The sequence below is a fragment of the Triticum dicoccoides genome, chromosome 6B (genome assembly GCF_002162155.2).
Source record: "Triticum dicoccoides isolate Atlit2015 ecotype Zavitan chromosome 6B, WEW_v2.0, whole genome shotgun sequence".
NCBI classification, from domain to species: Eukaryota; Viridiplantae; Streptophyta; class Magnoliopsida; order Poales; family Poaceae; genus Triticum; species Triticum dicoccoides.
This window is the reverse complement of record NC_041391.1, coordinates 73936684-73954320: the sequence shown is the minus strand read 5'-3', so window position 1 is coordinate 73954320 and position 17637 is coordinate 73936684. Positions and strand designations below refer to the sequence as shown.

The following is a 17637-nucleotide window of genomic DNA, read 5'->3' as shown; positions in this document are numbered from 1 at the left end:
TTTTTGAGACTAGTGAGTCCAGTACTTCAACTGTTCCGGCGTCAACTTTAATGATACACAAGACCCAGTGAAATCTGCATGCACACACGTTTACATGTCTTAATTAAGCGGGCATATGTTAGCAAAAACATGTAGCTAGCTAGTAGGCAAAAACAGAGAATTTGTAGTACAAGACAGTGTGACTCACCCAAAGTGGTAAGGAAGTAGTATATCTTCATTGTATTTGAGGCGCTTCAAGAACTCTAGCATGCTGTCCTCTACTTCCTTTGCAAGACGTTCACTTATCTTCCATGTGAATTCATTAACGGTGTTTGGGTCAATGAACCCAATGCCATAGCGTCCACCTTTTCTCATTTCATATATCTTCATCCTGCATAATACCACAGAAAAGAATATAGTGAGGATAATTACAGGTAATGATTGATCTCAAAAGGATCACTACAGCTAGCTTGAGACTTAAATTATAGAAAGAAATCACTTACAGACAATAGCAACTGACGATAGATTTGTCGAGTGCTTCCTTATTGTATAACTGAAACAGTTCTAAATACTCAACGGACCCAGCTTTCTCATGGTAGTAATGGTCATTCTTGACATTCACCATGAGGGACACTCGATCTGAAATCTTGGTAATGTTCATGTACCATTGACGCAATTCATACATTCTCGTTGGGAGGTTCTTGACCTTGTCTGGCGCGACCAAAGGTTGGCCCCGGACATATTTCCGTTTTACTTCATCCTCTCTAAGCAAAGGCATGGGCTCGATCTCGAGGAGTTGTCCAACAGTGATGTTGAGAACTTCAGCCTGCATTATATGCTCCTCCGTTATTACCACATTGCCCACCTCGGGAATATGCACTGTTTGCCCACAATAATATTGGGGGCGCGTACTGTCACCTGTTGTTGGCACAACAAGCGAGGGGATCGATTGCGCCGCCTGTTCTCCTAGCTGGGGAATGGTTTTCCCGCATTTTTTGGCAGCTGCTTCTTGTTTGCTCGATCCCGATGTAGACGTGCTCGCCTCCCTTTGTAGACGTGCTCGATTTAACTTCCTGATGTGGCGCTCATAGTCTGTGTCAACAGGCTTGGAAGCTGGTGGTTGAGCCATACGAATGAAGTGGTCAATCGTTTCCTCAGGCACTTTCTCCCTTGGCGGAGGTGGCGGTTTCGGTGCAAAATGGCCTTCCACCTCGGCCTTCGATATGGCTGTGATTTCCTCCTCGGACCTGTCATAAGACCTCTGCGGAAGAGCCTTGAGGCTTGGACCATATTTATACCGCTTGCCTCCGCCTGTACTTCCTGTACTACCTCGACTCGTACGGCTACGCACCAGAGCTGCGGGGTGTCTCTTCTGCGATTGCTGAGGCGGCGGAGACGGCTGACGGGACTGAGTTGGACGAGGAGGAGTGGCCTGAGGTTGTGCTGGACTTGGAGGAGGAGTGGATGTCTGACGTTGTGGCAGACTTGGAGGAGGAGGATTGTCCTGACACTTTGCCGGACTTGGAGGAGGAGGATTGTCCTGACACTTTGCCGGACTTGGAGGAGCGGGAGTCTGCTGACTCGGTGGCGGACTTCGACGAGGACTCGGGTGACGCAGTGTCGGTGGCCTTGGAAAGATGATGCAATCCTTTTTCCATAGGATGATACGATGTTTGGCCTCTCCGAGAAAGCGCTCGCCGTCACCTCCAGCAATGTCAAGCTGTAGCCCCGAATATGGTGGGTCCACCACCTCATCAACCACGACACGAGCATAGCCCGCTGGAATCGGGTTGCAATGGAAGGTTGCCTCGGGGGGATTTGTGAAAGCATAGCCGTCCACCACCTTCATGGATATGTTCTTCATTTTGACGTGTAGCTCGCAGTTAGTGTTCTCCGTGATGTCATCCACGGGGTATCTACCCAGCATTGGGTCGTCCGGGACGGAACCCACGCTGCTTCTCGGCATGGATGGGCCGGTGCTATCCAATGCTGGATCATCCGCTAGCTGCTGCAGCTGCTGAGACCCCCTTTGATGGGTATGTGAGTCGATCTGCTTCTGCTGCCGCTGGAATTTGACTGCCAATTCCGCTTGACTTGCTTCTAGGCCTTGAAGGCGTTCATAGTCCCGCTTCCTCTGCTCCTCCTCCATCTTCCTCTTCTTCTCCTCCGAAATCTTCTTTCTCGCACGGGTTCTGTAGTCGTTGTTCCAGTCTGAAAACCCCTCATACCACGGCAGAGCGCCCTTGCCTCGTGTTCTTCCCGGGTGTTCAGGATTTCCCAGGGCACGCGTAAGCTCGTCGTTCTCTCTGTTGGGATGGAACACCCCCGTTCGTGCCTCTTCTATTGCAACAAGTATCGCATCTTCGGCTCCCTTCAGACTTGCCCTCGTCGAAACATTGCCTCTCTCCCGATCCAACTCCCCCCCATGCGCATAGAACCAAGTCCTGACCCTGGGGGGTCAGCACTTAGTAGCCGGAGTGACACCTGCATCCTCCATCTCTTTCTCAGACTTATCCCACTTAGGCATTGCCACCGCATAGCCACCTGGCCCCAGCTTATGGAACTTATCCTTTTTTTCGGCATTCTTCTTGTTTATTATCGACCGTTCCTTAGCTAATTCCGAATCCTTGAATTTCACGAAATCGGCCCAATGATCATGTTGGTTCTCCAGTGTTCCCTTGAATACTGGAGTCTTCCTTCCTCCGTTAACGTACTTGTTCCATTCATCATTCTTGTAGTTCTTGAAAGCAGTCGCCATCATCTTAAGAGAAGCCTATTTGACTTTCTGCACATCTGCTTCTGTGAAGTGATCTGGTAGGGTGAAATGTTCCATGAGAGTATCCCAAAGTAGATCTTTTTGATTCTTGTCGACATAAGTAACATCTGGACGTGGCTTTGCTGGCGCTCTCCATTCTTGAAGTTTGATCGGGAGTTGGTCCTTCACAAGAACTCCGCACTGACGAACGAACTTGTCCGCAATCTTCTTAGGCGCCAATGGTTTGCCAGTAGGGACGCATGCCTCGATATTGGACTTTACGCCCGGCTTCAACTTTTTGTTCGGGCCTCGTTTCGTCCTTTTGTCTGAAGATTTGCTCGATGCGGATTGCTGAAAGAACAAAGATCGATTCGTTAATATATCTTCAAGTCATTTAAAACATGTGATGATCACCAGATGCCTGCTTATATAAATATATATACCTCGTCGGTGTTTGTTGTTTCAGGATCATGTTCTTCGTCATCGTCATAATCATTCATGACTTCGTCGTGATCGAATATCATATCACCCTCTCCGGTGTTGTTTAGAAATTCGGAGCCATCATAATCTTCTTCATTTTGATTATCATCTGCCCCGCGTATCATATCGAACATGGTCTGTTCTCCCTCTCTGTCGGTATTGTCTGCCATAGCTTTTGTTTAACTAATCCAAAAGAAATATAAAACAATTTAGTATTCAAATCTCGAATAATAGATATAATCTCGAATACATCGTCCAGAATAATAGATATAATCTCGAATACATCATCTCGAATAATATATAATATTGAATAGTACATCACTGGCTATTAGCTAATAAAGATCGAATACTACAGAAGAATCTAGGACACTCGCGGTTCCTCCGGCGCGGGCAGTGGACACCCAAAGAGAAGGAACCCTCACAGGATCATAGCTGAAGTGAGATCCCCGAAGATACTGTCACGTATTGGAGAACCTGCCGCCCTCTAACGCAACCATGTAGCGATGGACGTGCTCGTCCTCCTCCCTGACACGGCGACGTACCACCTCCGGCGGGGCCGGGTCCCTCCGCACCGAAACTGGCCCACGCGAACGCCACCAAACGAGATCAGGGTCGACGACTGGACCCGCGGTCGGGTTCCTCGTCAAGCGGCGCGCCCCTCCAAGCAGCACCTCCCAGTGCCAGCCCGGCGGAGCCCAGTCCCGGACATGGGTCGGCTGGACGTCGTCGCGGACGGGTCGACGGCGAGGATGCGGGCGGGGCATCGTCGAGAACAAATACTAGCTATATGCCCGCAAAAAGTAACATTTTTTTAATGATTGGATTTTGATAACTAAAATTTCTAACATTTCTATATAACAAACATTTCTAACAATGCTATATATAACTAACATTTCTATAACATTTCTAATATTTCTATAACTAAAAAACAGAAAAAAAAATTATAACATTTCTATATATATAACTAACATTTTTATAACTATTTCTATAACTAAAAAACAGAAAAATTTCTAACAATTCTAACTTTTTTATAACTATATATTTCTATAACTAAAAAACAGAAAAATTTCTACAATTTCAAACATTTCTAACAAATCTGACAATTCTAACATTTCTAACTATTTCTAAAAAACAGAAAAATGTCTAACAATTTCTTAAAAACAGAAAAATCTATAACTAAAAATGTATATGTGTGTGTGCGCGCGCTCACCGGCCGGCTAGGCGAGAGGCGACGGGGGGCGCGCGGCGACGGGGACGGCGACGGGCGCGGCGACGACGGGGCGGCGACGACGGGGACGGGGACGTACGGGCCGGGGCGGCGACGGGGCGGCGACGGAGCCACCAACCGGTACTAAAGGTCTGTTTTGGCCAGGCCAAGCGGCGGGAAGCGACCCCCTTTAGTACCGGGTGGTGGCACAAACCGGTACTAAAGGCACCTCCCTTTAGTACCGGTTTGTGCCACGACCCGGTACTAAAGGGGGTGCGCTGGCGCAGGTGCGGTGCGGAAGTTTAGTCCCACCTCGCTAGTCGAGGGGCTACCGCACTGGTTTATAAGCCCCAGTGCGGTAGCTCTCTCGAGCTCCTCTCCTAATCAGGCCTACTGGGCCTACCTGTCCTCCTCGCCTTGTGGGCCAACTGGGCCTTCGCGGGCCAGCATCCTGGCCCGATGAAAGGTTGTGTCGCTAGTCGTATGCAGGCCGCTTTGGCCCAGTTGGCGGGCTTTTTTTTCTTAATTTTTTTTTGCTTTATTTTTTTGTTTTATTTATTTTTGAGTTGTTTTTTGCTGTATTTAGAGTTTCTTTGTGAATATTTTTGCTTTAGATACAAAAAATTACAAACTTTCTGTTAGTGCCGGTAGATTTCAAATTTGAATAGTTTAAATTTTGAATTATTTGAAATTTGTGTGAATCACTAGTTTGTGAATAACTTAACTTTGAAAAAAGTTTTTTCAGTGATTCTTTTTTCTTATGTTCAATATTAGTGTGTTTTATCATTATATTCAATTTAGTAATGCTTAGGTTATTTAAAAAATGAAATGCCTTTGTAACAGTTCAGTTTTCGTCGGAAACCCTGATACTTCGAAAGTGATTGTCCATTTTGTACACGAAGTGCATCCAGTTTTTGCCATAACCCTCTCTACTTTCTTGCACATGCTATGAGTATGAAATTATGATACCATGCCAACTTTCAACCTTTTCTGAGTTCATTTGAATGGCTTTTCAATTTCAGGGTCATTTAGCTGGAAAAAATCAGTAAATGCATGAAAAGAATTTGTTTGCACATAAAATTTCTTCGCGTTTCAAATGCCAAAACACATAACTACCCTAACTATTAAAGACATTCCCTCCTGGGTGTGAAACACAGAAGAAAATGATGATAGTGAAGCCGATCACATCCCAGATCTTTGGGTGTGAAACTTTTTCTTCGCGTGTGTCCCTTTGCGACGTAACCATGGAAAATCTTCATCATTTAACGGGATGCTCGGGTCAATATTCACTGTGAATGGAGCAATTTCATCAAACTTTTCATAATCTTCTGACTTGTCTGTCTTGTCATCCACTCCCACGATGTTTCTCTTCCCAGAAAGAACTATGTGCCGCTTTGGCTCATCGTACGATGCATTCGCTTCCTTATCTTTTCTTTTTCTTGTCTTGGTAGACATGTCCTTCACATAGAAAACATGTGCCACATCATTGGCTAGGACGAATGGTTCGTCTGCATACACAAGATTGTTGAGATCCACTGTTGTCATTCCGTACTGCGGGTCTTCCGTTACCCCGCCTCGTGTCATATTGACCCATTTGCACCGAAACAAGGGGACCTTTAAACCACGTCGATAGTCAAGTTCCCATATGTCCTGTATATAACCATAATATGTTTCCTTTCCCGTCTTGGTTTCTGCATCAAAGCGGACACCACTATTTTGGTTGGTGCTCTTCTTATCTTGGGAAATCGTGTAAAATGTATTACCATTTATCTCGTACCCTTTGAAAGTCATTATATTCGAAGATGGTAACTGGGACAGCAAGTACAGGTCATCTTCAATAGAGGTGTCATGCATGGTACATGTCTGCAATCAGTTGACGAAATTCAGCAAATTCTTGTGTTCATCCATATACGGAGCCACCAAGGTGGAATTCTGTAGAACTGTGTAGTGTGCTTCAGTGAGAGAATGTCCGTCCATACATATTATTTGTTCCCCTCCTAGCGTGCCTTTTCCATCCAGTCTTCCCTTATGCCGCGATTTAGGAACACCAATCGGCTTAAGGTCAGGAATAAAGTCAATACAAAACTCAATGACCTCCTCATTTTGATGGCCCTTGGAGATGCTTCCTTCTGGCCTAGCACGGTTATGAACATATTTCTTTAAGACTCCCATGAACCTCTCAAAGGGGAACATATTGTGTAGAAATACAGGACCCAAAACGTTAATCTCTTCGCATAGGTGAACTAGGACGTGCGTCATGATGTTGAAGAAGGATGGTGAGAACACCAACTCGAAACTGACAAGACATTGCACCAAATCATTCTGTAACCTTGGTATGATTTCTGGATCGATTACCTTCTGAGAGATTGCATTGAGAAATGCACATAGCTTCACAATGGCTAATCGAACGTTTTTCGGTAGAAGCCCCCTCAATGCAACCGGAAGCAGTTGCGTCATAATCATGTGGCAGTCATGAGACTTTAGGTTCTAGAACTTTTTCTCTGCCATGTTTATTATTCCCTTTATATTCGACGAGAAGCCAGACGGTACCTTAATACTGAGCAGGCATTCAAAGAAGATTTCCTTCTCTTATTTGGTAAGAGCGTAGCTTGCATGACCCTGATGTATGCCGTCTTCTCCGTGCGTACGTTGCTGGTCCTCCCGTGCCTCAGGTGTATCTTTTGTCTTCCCATACACCCCCAAGAAGCCAAGCAGGGTCACGCAAAGATTCTTCGTGACGTGCATCACGTCGATTGCGGAGCGGACCTCTAGGTCTTTCCAATATGGCAGGTCCCAAAATATAGATTTCTTCTTCCACATGGGTGCGCGTCCGTCCGCGTCCTTCGGAACAGGTTGTCCGCCAGGACCCTTTCCAAATATCACCTTCAAATCCTTGACCATATCATGTACATCAGCACCAGTACGATGGCGAGGCTTCGTCCGGTGATCCGCCTCACCTTTGAAATGCTTGCCTTTCTTTCTTACGGGATGCCTGCTCGGAAGAAATCGACGATGTCCCAGGTACACATTCTTCTTACAACTATTCAAATATATACTGTCGGTATCATCCAAACAGTGCGTGCATCGGCGGTATCCCTTGTTTGTCTGTCCTGAAAGGTTACTGAGAGCAGGCCAATCATTGATGGTCACGAACAGCAACGCCTTGAGGTCAAATTCTTCCCCCATGTGCTCATCCCACGCACGTACACCTGTTCCATTCCACAGCTGTAAGAGTTCTTCAACTAATGGCCTTAGGTACACATCAATGTCGTTGCCGGGTTGCTTAGGGCCTTGGATGAGCACTGGCATCATAATGAACTTCCGCTTCATGCACAACCAAGGAGGAAGGTTATACAAACATAGAGTCACAGGCCAGGTGCTATGGTTGCTGCTCTGCTCCCCAAAAGGATTAATGCCATCTGCGCTTAGACCAAACCATACGCTCCTTGCGTCATCTGCAAACTCCTTCCCGTACTTTCTTTCGATTTTTCTCCACTGCGACCCGTCAGCGGGTACTCTCAACTTTCCGTCTTTCTTACGGTCTTCTCTGTGCCATCTCATCGCCTTGGCATGCTCTTTGTTTTGGAACAAACGTTTCAACCGTGGTATTATAGGAGAATACCACATCACCTTGGCAGGAATCTTCTTCCTGGGGCGCTCGCCCTCGACATCACCAGGCTCATCGCGGCTGATCTTATAGCGCAATGCACCACATACCGGGCAAGCGTTCAAATCCTTGTACTCACCGCGGTACAGGATGCAATCATTAGGGCATGCATGTATCTTTTGCACCTCTAACCCTAGAGGGCAGACAGCCTTCTTTGCTTCGTACGTACTCTCGGGCAATTTGTTGTCCTTTGGAAGCATATCCTTTATCATTACCAACAAATTTCCAAATCCTTTGTCAGATACACCATTCTCTGCCTTCCATTGCAGCAATTCCAGTGTGGTGCCCAGCTTTTTCTTGTCACCTACGCAATTCGGGTACAACAATTTTTTGTGATCCTCTAACATGCGCTGCAACTTCTTCTTCTCCAAATCACTTGCGCAGTTTCTCTTTGCATCGGCAATGGCCCGACCTAGATCATCAACGGGCTCATCTGATGCCTCTTCTTCAGCTTCTTCCCGCATTGCCGGCTCAGCTTCTTCCCCCATTGTTGTATCATCGTATTCAGGGAACCCATGGCCAGGATAGCTGTCGTCGTCCTCTTCTTCTTCATTGTCTTCCATCATAACCCCTCTTTCTCCGTGCTTGGTCCAAACATTATAGTGGGGCATGAAACCGGACTTAAACAGGTGGACGTGAATGGTTCTTGACGTAGAGTAATTGTGACCATTCTTACAGACACCACATGGACAAGGCATAAAACCATCCGCCCGCTTGTTTGCCTCAGCCGCAAGCAGAAAAGTATGCACGCCCTCAACGAACTGGGGAGAGCATCGGTCATCGTACATCCATTGCCGGCTCATCTTCATTACACAACACCGAATAGACCAAATTAATACAAGTTCATACATAAAGTTCATACAACACTTAAATGCAACAAACAAATAACTCTCTAGCTAAAGCATTTAAATGCAACAACAAATGCGATCAAGATCGCAACTAAGGTAACAATTGATCCAACAGCATAATGATACCAAGCCTCACTATCGATGGCATATTTTTTAATCTTTCTATTCTTCAAGCGCATTTTCTCCATCTTGATCTTGTGATCATCGACGACATCGGCAACATGCAACTCCAATTCCATCTTCTCCCCCTCAATTCTTTTCAAATTTTTTTCAAGTACTCGTTTTATCTTTCAACTAAATTTAACCTCTCGACAATAGGGTCGGTTGGAATTTCCGGTTCACATACCTCCTAGATAAAAATATCTATGTCAACTTGATGGGCATAATTTGTCATAAACACGAAATGCAACTAATAGTTTTAAAAGAGAATATACCACATCCGAATCATAACAAGGACGAGGGCCGACGGGGACGGATATCAAAACCATGGCACTATGTATAACAAACAACGTAAGGGTGAGATAATTATTACATGATTAACTATATATCCAAATCACACAAACATCAATTTTTTATATAAAATTACATGAACAAGAGGCTCACCACAAGGTGGTGCCGGTGACGGGACGGTGCGGGCGATCGACGGTGGTTACGACGGAGATTTAGAAGGCACTAAGTAAACCACACCTACATATGCAAACTAAGTGTTATTTTTGACCTCAAATTGCATATAAATCAAATACTAGCACATATATATATTTCCTCCCAAATTACTAAACTCACAAATTAGTAACTATATAAAGCATTGCAAGAGCTAATCTAGCAATGAGAGATGAAAGGACAAAGTTGCTAACCTTTGTGATCATTTGAATGGATGGGGGCCTTCAAATCTTGACAAATTTTGGGCAAAATTTGTGAGGAGCTCGAGGGGAAAGGGGAAGAACAGAGGAGAAGTGAGGGGAAAGGGGAAGAACAGAGTGGCTCGGGTGGACGAAGGGTTTATGTACATCTACCTATAGTACCGGTTCGTGGCACGAACCAGTACTAAAGGTGCTGGAGGGGGCCCAGACTGACAACATCCTGCCACCATCCTCATTAGTACCGGTTCGTGGCACGAACCGGTGCTAAAGGTTAGCCACGAACCGGTACTAATGAGAGCGGCCCGGCTAGCCGTTGGAACCGGCACTAATGTATACATGAGTGCCGGCTCTAATACAAACCGGCACTAATGTGCTGCACGTTTGACCCTTTTTCTACTAGTGGAGTCCAACCAGCACCTCTCGATGCACAAAATAGTAGGTTACCACGACACCACAACTAAGAATTTTGATATAACTGCGAACTAGAGTGTTTTACTATACTTGGAGTGCTTAAATTTTAAAAATTGATTACTTTTTTTTGCTTGAGATGGGTATTTCTCGTGGGGCCGCGAGAAACGCGGATACTGCCTGGTATATGTATTTTTCAGGCAGTAAGCAAAACCTTGGTCATAGCCATGTAAAACCAAACGAAAAAATGTGGTTATTTACATTTTATGTCATGTTTCTATGTTTGTGATTTTAAGACGCATATACAATTTTATTAGTGTATATTATACATTTTCTTATGTTCTTTTTGACTTCCAACGTATGCAATGACGTATAAGTAGAAAGAGTGTGGAAAAGTAACAATTAATTCCTCGTCGTTAGTGTTAGTACCGAATAGCATGAACCTACTGCTGTTTGCTTGCTCATAGTCAAAGGTCACTATCCTCTACTTTTTTGTTTCCTCGGATATGGAAAATCTCTCATTGATACGAGATTCTCTTTCTTTTGGTGGCATGCTCCTATGAGATATCGATGGGAACTTTTTGTGGTGTAACTTCATGCTATATTTGTACCAGCATTTCATAATGCTGAGAGAGCTGAAATACTACCCATGTGGATGTCTTCTATCTATAGGCTGCTTTCTACGAGAAAGACAGTAAAAGATGCATCGACGGTATAAATTTTTTTGCGGGTGACATGGACAGTCTAAACATAACTGAGTGTTTTTCTAAATCTGTAAGGAACCTACCTGCAGACCGATAAATAGCTAGAAATACAAAATTGCGTCGAAGAAAAATTTGTTTTTTTGGTTGCGAAATGGTATATTCACTTAATTAAGTGGGTGATCAGTCGCTTCTGTAGGTGACGTCTCTCCTCTAAAAAAAAGGTCCTTCTTTAGGTTGCTGGTATTGAAGCGGTGCTGAGGGATCCACTAGATCAAGACTCAAGAGCTTTGACTCATTGCGGAGCCATGAGTCTCCGTGAAGACTCCACCCTTTCTGTCCCTTTTCTACTTTTTCCGTCTGTCTACCGTTCAACATCAAATTTACGTGGATGAACAGTGCTCTTTGTATGGAACGAACCAAAAGTAAATAAACATATAGAGGAGGGTCTCCACCCTTTCTGTCCCTTTTCTACCTTTTCTGTCTATCTACCGTTCAACATCAAATTTACGTGGATGAACAGTACTCTTTGTATGTAACAAACCAAAAGTAAATAATAACAATTTGACCCAAGAATTCCAGAAAGCACCACTTACATAGAGACAATGCCAACTGTACCAGTCGTTGTACACACACGTTACATTTTGGGGGTGGGGTAAATGTTTTTTGACCGCTCTACTAGTAGCTAGCTACTGTGAATGCATGGTTCAGCTGGGGGTCAAAGTTGGCACTGTCAGCAGTGGTTCAGTACGTACATTGTCGTGAGCTTGACAGGCAGCAACCGATGGAAAACTGGTCAATCTGCAGACCTTTCGTTGGACCCCTCTACTACCTAGACCCTTTTGTCCAGGTGTCAGAGTAGTACTTACGTGTGTGGCTGGACGTTCACGTGGCAGGACGTACAAATATAGCTATATAGAGTACGTACGTGTGTGGGCTCTTGCCACTTGTGGGTGCGGTGCAGGGAGAAACCGTGTGCACGATGCATGGTTCACTGTCCAAACAAAGAATGGATGGTGCACTAGCCCTAGACGAAAAACAAAACTTGATTAGCGCATGCATGACGTTTAGTGAATTTTTCAAATGGCTCCCCTAGGTCGCATGCATAGTCTTCACTCGGTGGACGATCGACGCGGCTGCAACCTCGTCTCCTCCCCTCCCCCTATAAATCTGGAGGGCATGCATGCATTGCTCATATCCCCCATCCATCCCAAGACATAGCAGAAGCAGCAGCCTGCTACGTACTCTTGTTCATCCCATATCATCCACGCTAGTTAGTTACCTAATTAATTAGGTAGCCTGCCTAGTCGATCAGCTGTAACACACCACATTATTTAAGTACGCTAGTGATGGCTACTGCGCATGTATGCTTCTCCTTCTCCTCCTTCGCACCATTGCTCCATTCGGCTTTGCCGGTGGCCAGAAGTGGTGACCAGAGTGGCCGAAACAGTGGCTTCTTTCGCCCTTCGCCGGTGATATATCCCGGGCGGGAGCCTGTGTCCCATGAGCTGTCCGATGATTTTGACTTCCAGGTATATATTTTTACGGTACATATATAGACCGCAACATTAGAATGTACTTTGAATGCAATTAGCATGTTTGTGTGCCTTTTTCTGGCTAATTATACTGTCTCCGTCCCTAAATTGATGTCGTATAAATCGAGTCAAAAATTTAATCATTCCTCAAGAATTTTATAACCACAGTCTAGCAATTCATGGATTGCCTTTTCAAAATAACTTTGAATAATGACTCCTCTTCAGGAACCAGCGAGACATAGAAAATGTGTGTTTCATTAAATAATTAATGATGTTTCTGGAAAGAGCAAAATTTCAATCTCTATCTCATCTTTTATTGTTAATTTCTGGACTATGTTAATAAAATATAAACCTACATTAGATGCACTATTTTCCTATGATATCGCCAATTGTTGAATGCAAATAATATATGATATATATTGCACTTATCTAGACTTTGTATTCTTTTTAAAAAGAAGTTTGCTCTATGTGCAATACCAGGAAAGCCTATTGAATGTTCAAGCGTTGCTTCATCAACATCCGAAAAGCAACAAAGGAATGTTGAGCACGGTTGATCACCTCAAACGCCTCTGCATTGACCACTATTTCCAGGATGAAATCGATAACATAATGGAGACGTCTGTGGATCTCCTCCATAGTGATGATCTACTTGACGCAACCCTTTCCTTAAGGCTGATGAGAGAAGTTGGATATTATATTTCGGCAGGTCAGTAAAATACTAGTTTAGTGTGTTGGGATAAACACACCAGTTTGGAAACTTGAGTGCAACTTTGTCAATTATGATTTTATGTGATAATTTTGCTAATAATAAATTAGCCTTAGAGTAACCAAGTTCAATAATAAAAAAGAACAATCCCTTGTGTAGCATAGAAGCACCTATCATGAGACGTATTGTTTTCATTATGTATGACATGCACCTAAGACCCCTTCTTGTCGGTGTATGGCAGACGATGTTCTTCAGAAGTTCACAAACGATAATGGTGATTTCAACCTTAGGCATAGCAAAGACCTTAGAGGGTTGCTGAGCTTGCATGACATGTCACACCTCAACATGGGGGAAGCTTCACTCTACAAGGCAAAGGAATTCTCAAGCAAGCACCTGAAATTTTCACTTAAGTATTTGGAGCCTAACCTTGCGAGATATGTGATGAAGTCACTAGACCATCCCTACCATGTGAGCCTGAAGCAATACAAGGCTAGGCATCATTTGAGTTACCTCCAGAACTTGCCTACCATGCACACTGCAATTGAGAAGCTGGCACTTGTAGAATTTCAGATGAAGAAGTTGCAACATCAAAGTGAAATGCAAGAGGTTAAGAGGTATGAATATAATAAAATACACTCCTTCCATTATTAGTTGTTGCGGACATTGGCCCACCTGCATATTGATAAGAGAGAACTCACTTGGAATTAATAGATTAACATATTTTTTTGCTCATGTATTGGCACAATTAATGGTGTGGTGGTTTTTTACTATGAAAACTTCATTTTCACACAGATGGTGGGTGGATTTGGGATTATCTCAAGAAATTCCAGCTGCAAGGGACCAAGTTCTGAAATGGTACATGTGGTCCATGACTATCCTCGAGGGTTTCTCCTTCTCAAGATATCGGGTTGAGGCCACAAAGGTTATCTCAATGGTCTACATTGTGGATGACATCTTTGATCTTGTCGCCACACAGGAGGAGCTCTCTCTCTTTAATGAGGCAATCAAAATGTGAGCATTGATGTTCCCGTAATAACAACAACATTGAATTTAGGAATGAAGTATAATTACATTTGTTTGTAAATGAATGACATCTTAGATATGTCTAATTGCACATTAAAAATTCTATAATTTTGACACATCATGTATAAAGAGGTATTAGGATTGGTTTGACATAAACATTAGGCCTTTGCGAGAAATATCTTGATATACTAATAGTTTTGTAATCATTCATACAAAAAGAAAAAGTAGTGCATACTCAAGGCTGCTTATGCCCAGAATGGCATATTTTTGCTAATGGTATAATCAAACTCATTGGTTAGTCACGACCTTATACATGAACACATAATATAATTTTTATTACAAAAGTTTCATGTGCAAAGTGCATATTTTGACAGGTGGGATCTTGCAGCTGCTGAGTCACTGCCGAGTTACATGATATCATGTTACAAGGATCTTTACACCATCACAAATGATATCGCTGATATGGTCATAAAAGAGCATGGACTGAATCCTATCAATCATCTCAAGCAAGCAGTATGATTACTCGAATATTTTTTCATTTTCTTTAGTTTCATTTGTCTAAGCAACTAATAAATATATTAATAGTACCACCTCACGTATTTCTATGTGCTATATAATTTGTGATTAATTGTAATGAAATAAAATATAAGAAAATAACAATGGAAGAACTAATATTACATTCATGCCTTTTTTCTTGCAGTGGGCAACTTTGTTTGATGGATTCATGATCGAGGGAAAATGGCTATCTACTAATCAGGTTCCTACATCGGAGGACTACCTAAGAAATGGTGTCATCACTTCAGGAGCACCACTTTTATTTATGCATCTTTTATTCATGCTTGGGCATGATTTGACAGAGGACAACAACGACTACATCCTTAGGGTCATCTCCTGCCCTGCAAAGATCATGAGGCTCTGGGATGACATGGGGAGTGCAAAGGTCAGAACACACCGAGAAGTTTATCGCACGACTATGTTATTAGTAATACTAATTATTTACATGAGTTATTTCGTACCATATCCTGGTGGGTGTGCATTCAAGTTCACATTGACAACATTAGGCATGATCTGAAAAGAAATTATGTGTCCCATGCAGGATGAGTTGCAGGAAGGGCTCGACGGATCATACAAGGATTTGTACCAGAGAGAAAACCCTCATGCTGATGCGGAGAAGCACATGTTGGATATGATAGCGGGTGAATGGGAGCATCTAAACAGGGAATGCTTCTCTCAGACAAAGTCCACACTACCACCTAGCTTCATCGGGGCGTCTCTCAACTTTGCAAGGATGGTCAGCATCATGTATGGCTATGACGATGAGCAGAGGCTCCCCGCTCTGGAGGATTACACTAGGATGTTGCTCTTTTGAATAATGCATGCTATTGTTGTGTATGTAAGTCTTATATATGTAGCACACCAATTTTGTAGGGTTGCCCTGTTGAAACGTGGACTAGTATGATGCGCCATTAGCTAATGTGAAACTGCTCCACAAACGATACTTGTGGCCGAGCTGTGCACAACATGCAAATCCAGCGGCTAGTGCCCTTCTCACTCATATGCATGTCCAGCAGTATTCAATCTTCGTGTGTGAATCGTTCAAAATTTGTCCTGTGCATAGCACGACTCTAGCGGTTGTGTTCCTAGTTGCTAGTGGTTAATTATATAAATATACCCCCTCCGTCTGGAAATACTTGTCATCAAAATATATAAAAGGGGATGTATCTAGATGTATAGATACATCCTCTTTTATTCATTTCACTACTAGGGAAAAGCCTAGCAGCAGCGCGGGTTCTAGGTATATCAGTAGCGCGGGAGGCGGCGCTACTAATAAGGTGCTACAGCTAACCCGTAGCAGCAGCGCGTGCGCGCCCGCGCTACTGATATACAAGTGTAGCAGCAACGTTCTTCGGTGGAGCTCGCTACTGCTAATAGCTATAGCGCGCTTCTCCTGTGCGCGCTACTGCTACTATCGCGCTGTTGCTTACTTTTCTCCACTCGCTACTGCTAATTTTAATAGTTTTTTGTTTTTTTTCTGCATATTTGTTTTGTATTTGAATAGGCTTTATAGAAGAATCTTTAGCACATACAAATGTCATCATGATACACATACAAATGTCTGCGAGACCACAAATGTAATCATAGCATATATATACAAATAGTCTCATCATAATCATCATCCAACACAAAGTGGTATGTTGTCATCATCTCGAAAATAGCGATACATGCAAGTCTCGAATACTTGCAACTACAATGTTATCCATCTAAACAAAGGTATAGGCGAGAAGAGCTATCACTATGAGTGAGAGTGGAACTATACAGTACATGAGGCGGCGGTTACGAGTCCTCTCTCGCTCTAGCGTGAACCTCAAGTAACTAGCTTCTCCTTCTTGTCTGCTTTTGAAGCCTTTATGGCTGGCGCCCGAGAACCCATTCACTTGTGCCTGACACTCAGGCCACTCGTCGTACACCCCCGGAACCTTCCCTTTGTACACGACATAGCACTTCCATCTCGCCATCAAGAAACTAGGTACATGTTAGACATGCATCTTCATGAAGAGGATGTACAATCATATGCAACAAAATATACTAGAGCAACACGAAAAAGAAAGGGTTAGCAACTAGATGCAACATACAGTACGCAAACTAATTAAATAGAGGTACGCAGGTCATCGTACGCAAACTAACAAAGTAGCGTTACGCAAGTTCGGCAGGGACCGTAGACATCACAAAGTTTCATCGCTACAAAAAATATACAAGTTCAACCGACACATATCATCATCGTCGGCATCATAAATCACTAGAAGTTCCATCCTTCCATATCATCGAGGATGGACCCTAGGTTCTTGAACGGCATGAGATCTAGACGTTGCATGCCTATGCGAGTTTGGACGTCAGCTCGCGATATAGGGCCGTGGTGGAACATCCCCTTCTCATCGATGACTTCTTTCATGATGATCGTCGCAATGTCCCTTTGGATGCGAAAGAAGTCATCTCTAAGTTTATAATCCGCTTCTCCATGAGATTCTAGCCACTTGTGGATATGATCATCATTTCTACTTGTCATGCGAAGCTTTTGGTGATCCGTGTTGAACTGAATCATGAGATGGACGATGTAGAATCCATCCTTCTTTCTTGGTTTTGGGACATGGATGCAGGAGAAGTTAGTTTTATGTGCGAAACCCATCTTCTTGTTCCTTTGTTTCATGATCTGCATGTGGCCACCTCTAATGTTGAAGCCTTGGAGAGCATCATCTAGAATATTCATTATGTGGGTGTAGTCCTTTTTCTCATAGTCTCCGGAAGGGTCAAAATACACGGCATGGGAGACTTGCGGGTAAAGAACGATAAGGACGGCGCGCCCGTTGCTGTGGGGAAAATACACCTCAAATTATTCTCCGTATGAGCGAGAAGGAATGATTGAAATGTACGAAAGGGTTGTCCGAAACTGACTTACTTTGGATGATAAGG

At 43.6% G+C, this 17637-nt stretch overlaps 1 protein-coding gene across 1 annotated transcript; it reads left to right on the top strand.

The window, feature by feature from the left end:
- The first annotated feature begins 12109 nt into the window (after positions 1 to 12109).
- On the top strand, positions 12110 to 15791 carry LOC119321939 (S-(+)-linalool synthase, chloroplastic-like). The gene is made up of 7 exons (XM_037595450.1): positions 12110 to 12437; positions 12921 to 13146; positions 13388 to 13760; positions 13939 to 14157; positions 14544 to 14682; positions 14870 to 15109; positions 15266 to 15791. Exons 1-7 carry the CDS (start codon positions 12255 to 12257, stop codon positions 15536 to 15538), a joined length of 1653 nt encoding a protein of 550 aa, XP_037451347.1. The 5' UTR covers positions 12110 to 12254; the 3' UTR covers positions 15539 to 15791.
- The last annotated feature ends 1846 nt before the right edge of the window (positions 15792 to 17637 follow it).

What these genes read in the sequence shown, in the direction of transcription:
- LOC119321939 (XM_037595450.1), top strand. Translation starts at nt 12,255, where the DNA reads ATGGCTACTGCGCATGTATGCTTCTCCTTCTCCTCCTTCGCACCATTG. An exon ending in TCAATCATCTCAAGCAAGCA is followed by an intron (nt 14,683 to 14,869) that starts GTATGATTACTC and finishes TTTTTCTTGCAG; the next exon opens with TGGGCAACTTTGTTTGATGG. An exon ending in ATGACATGGGGAGTGCAAAG is followed by an intron (nt 15,110 to 15,265) that starts GTCAGAACACAC and finishes TGTCCCATGCAG; the next exon opens with GATGAGTTGCAGGAAGGGCT.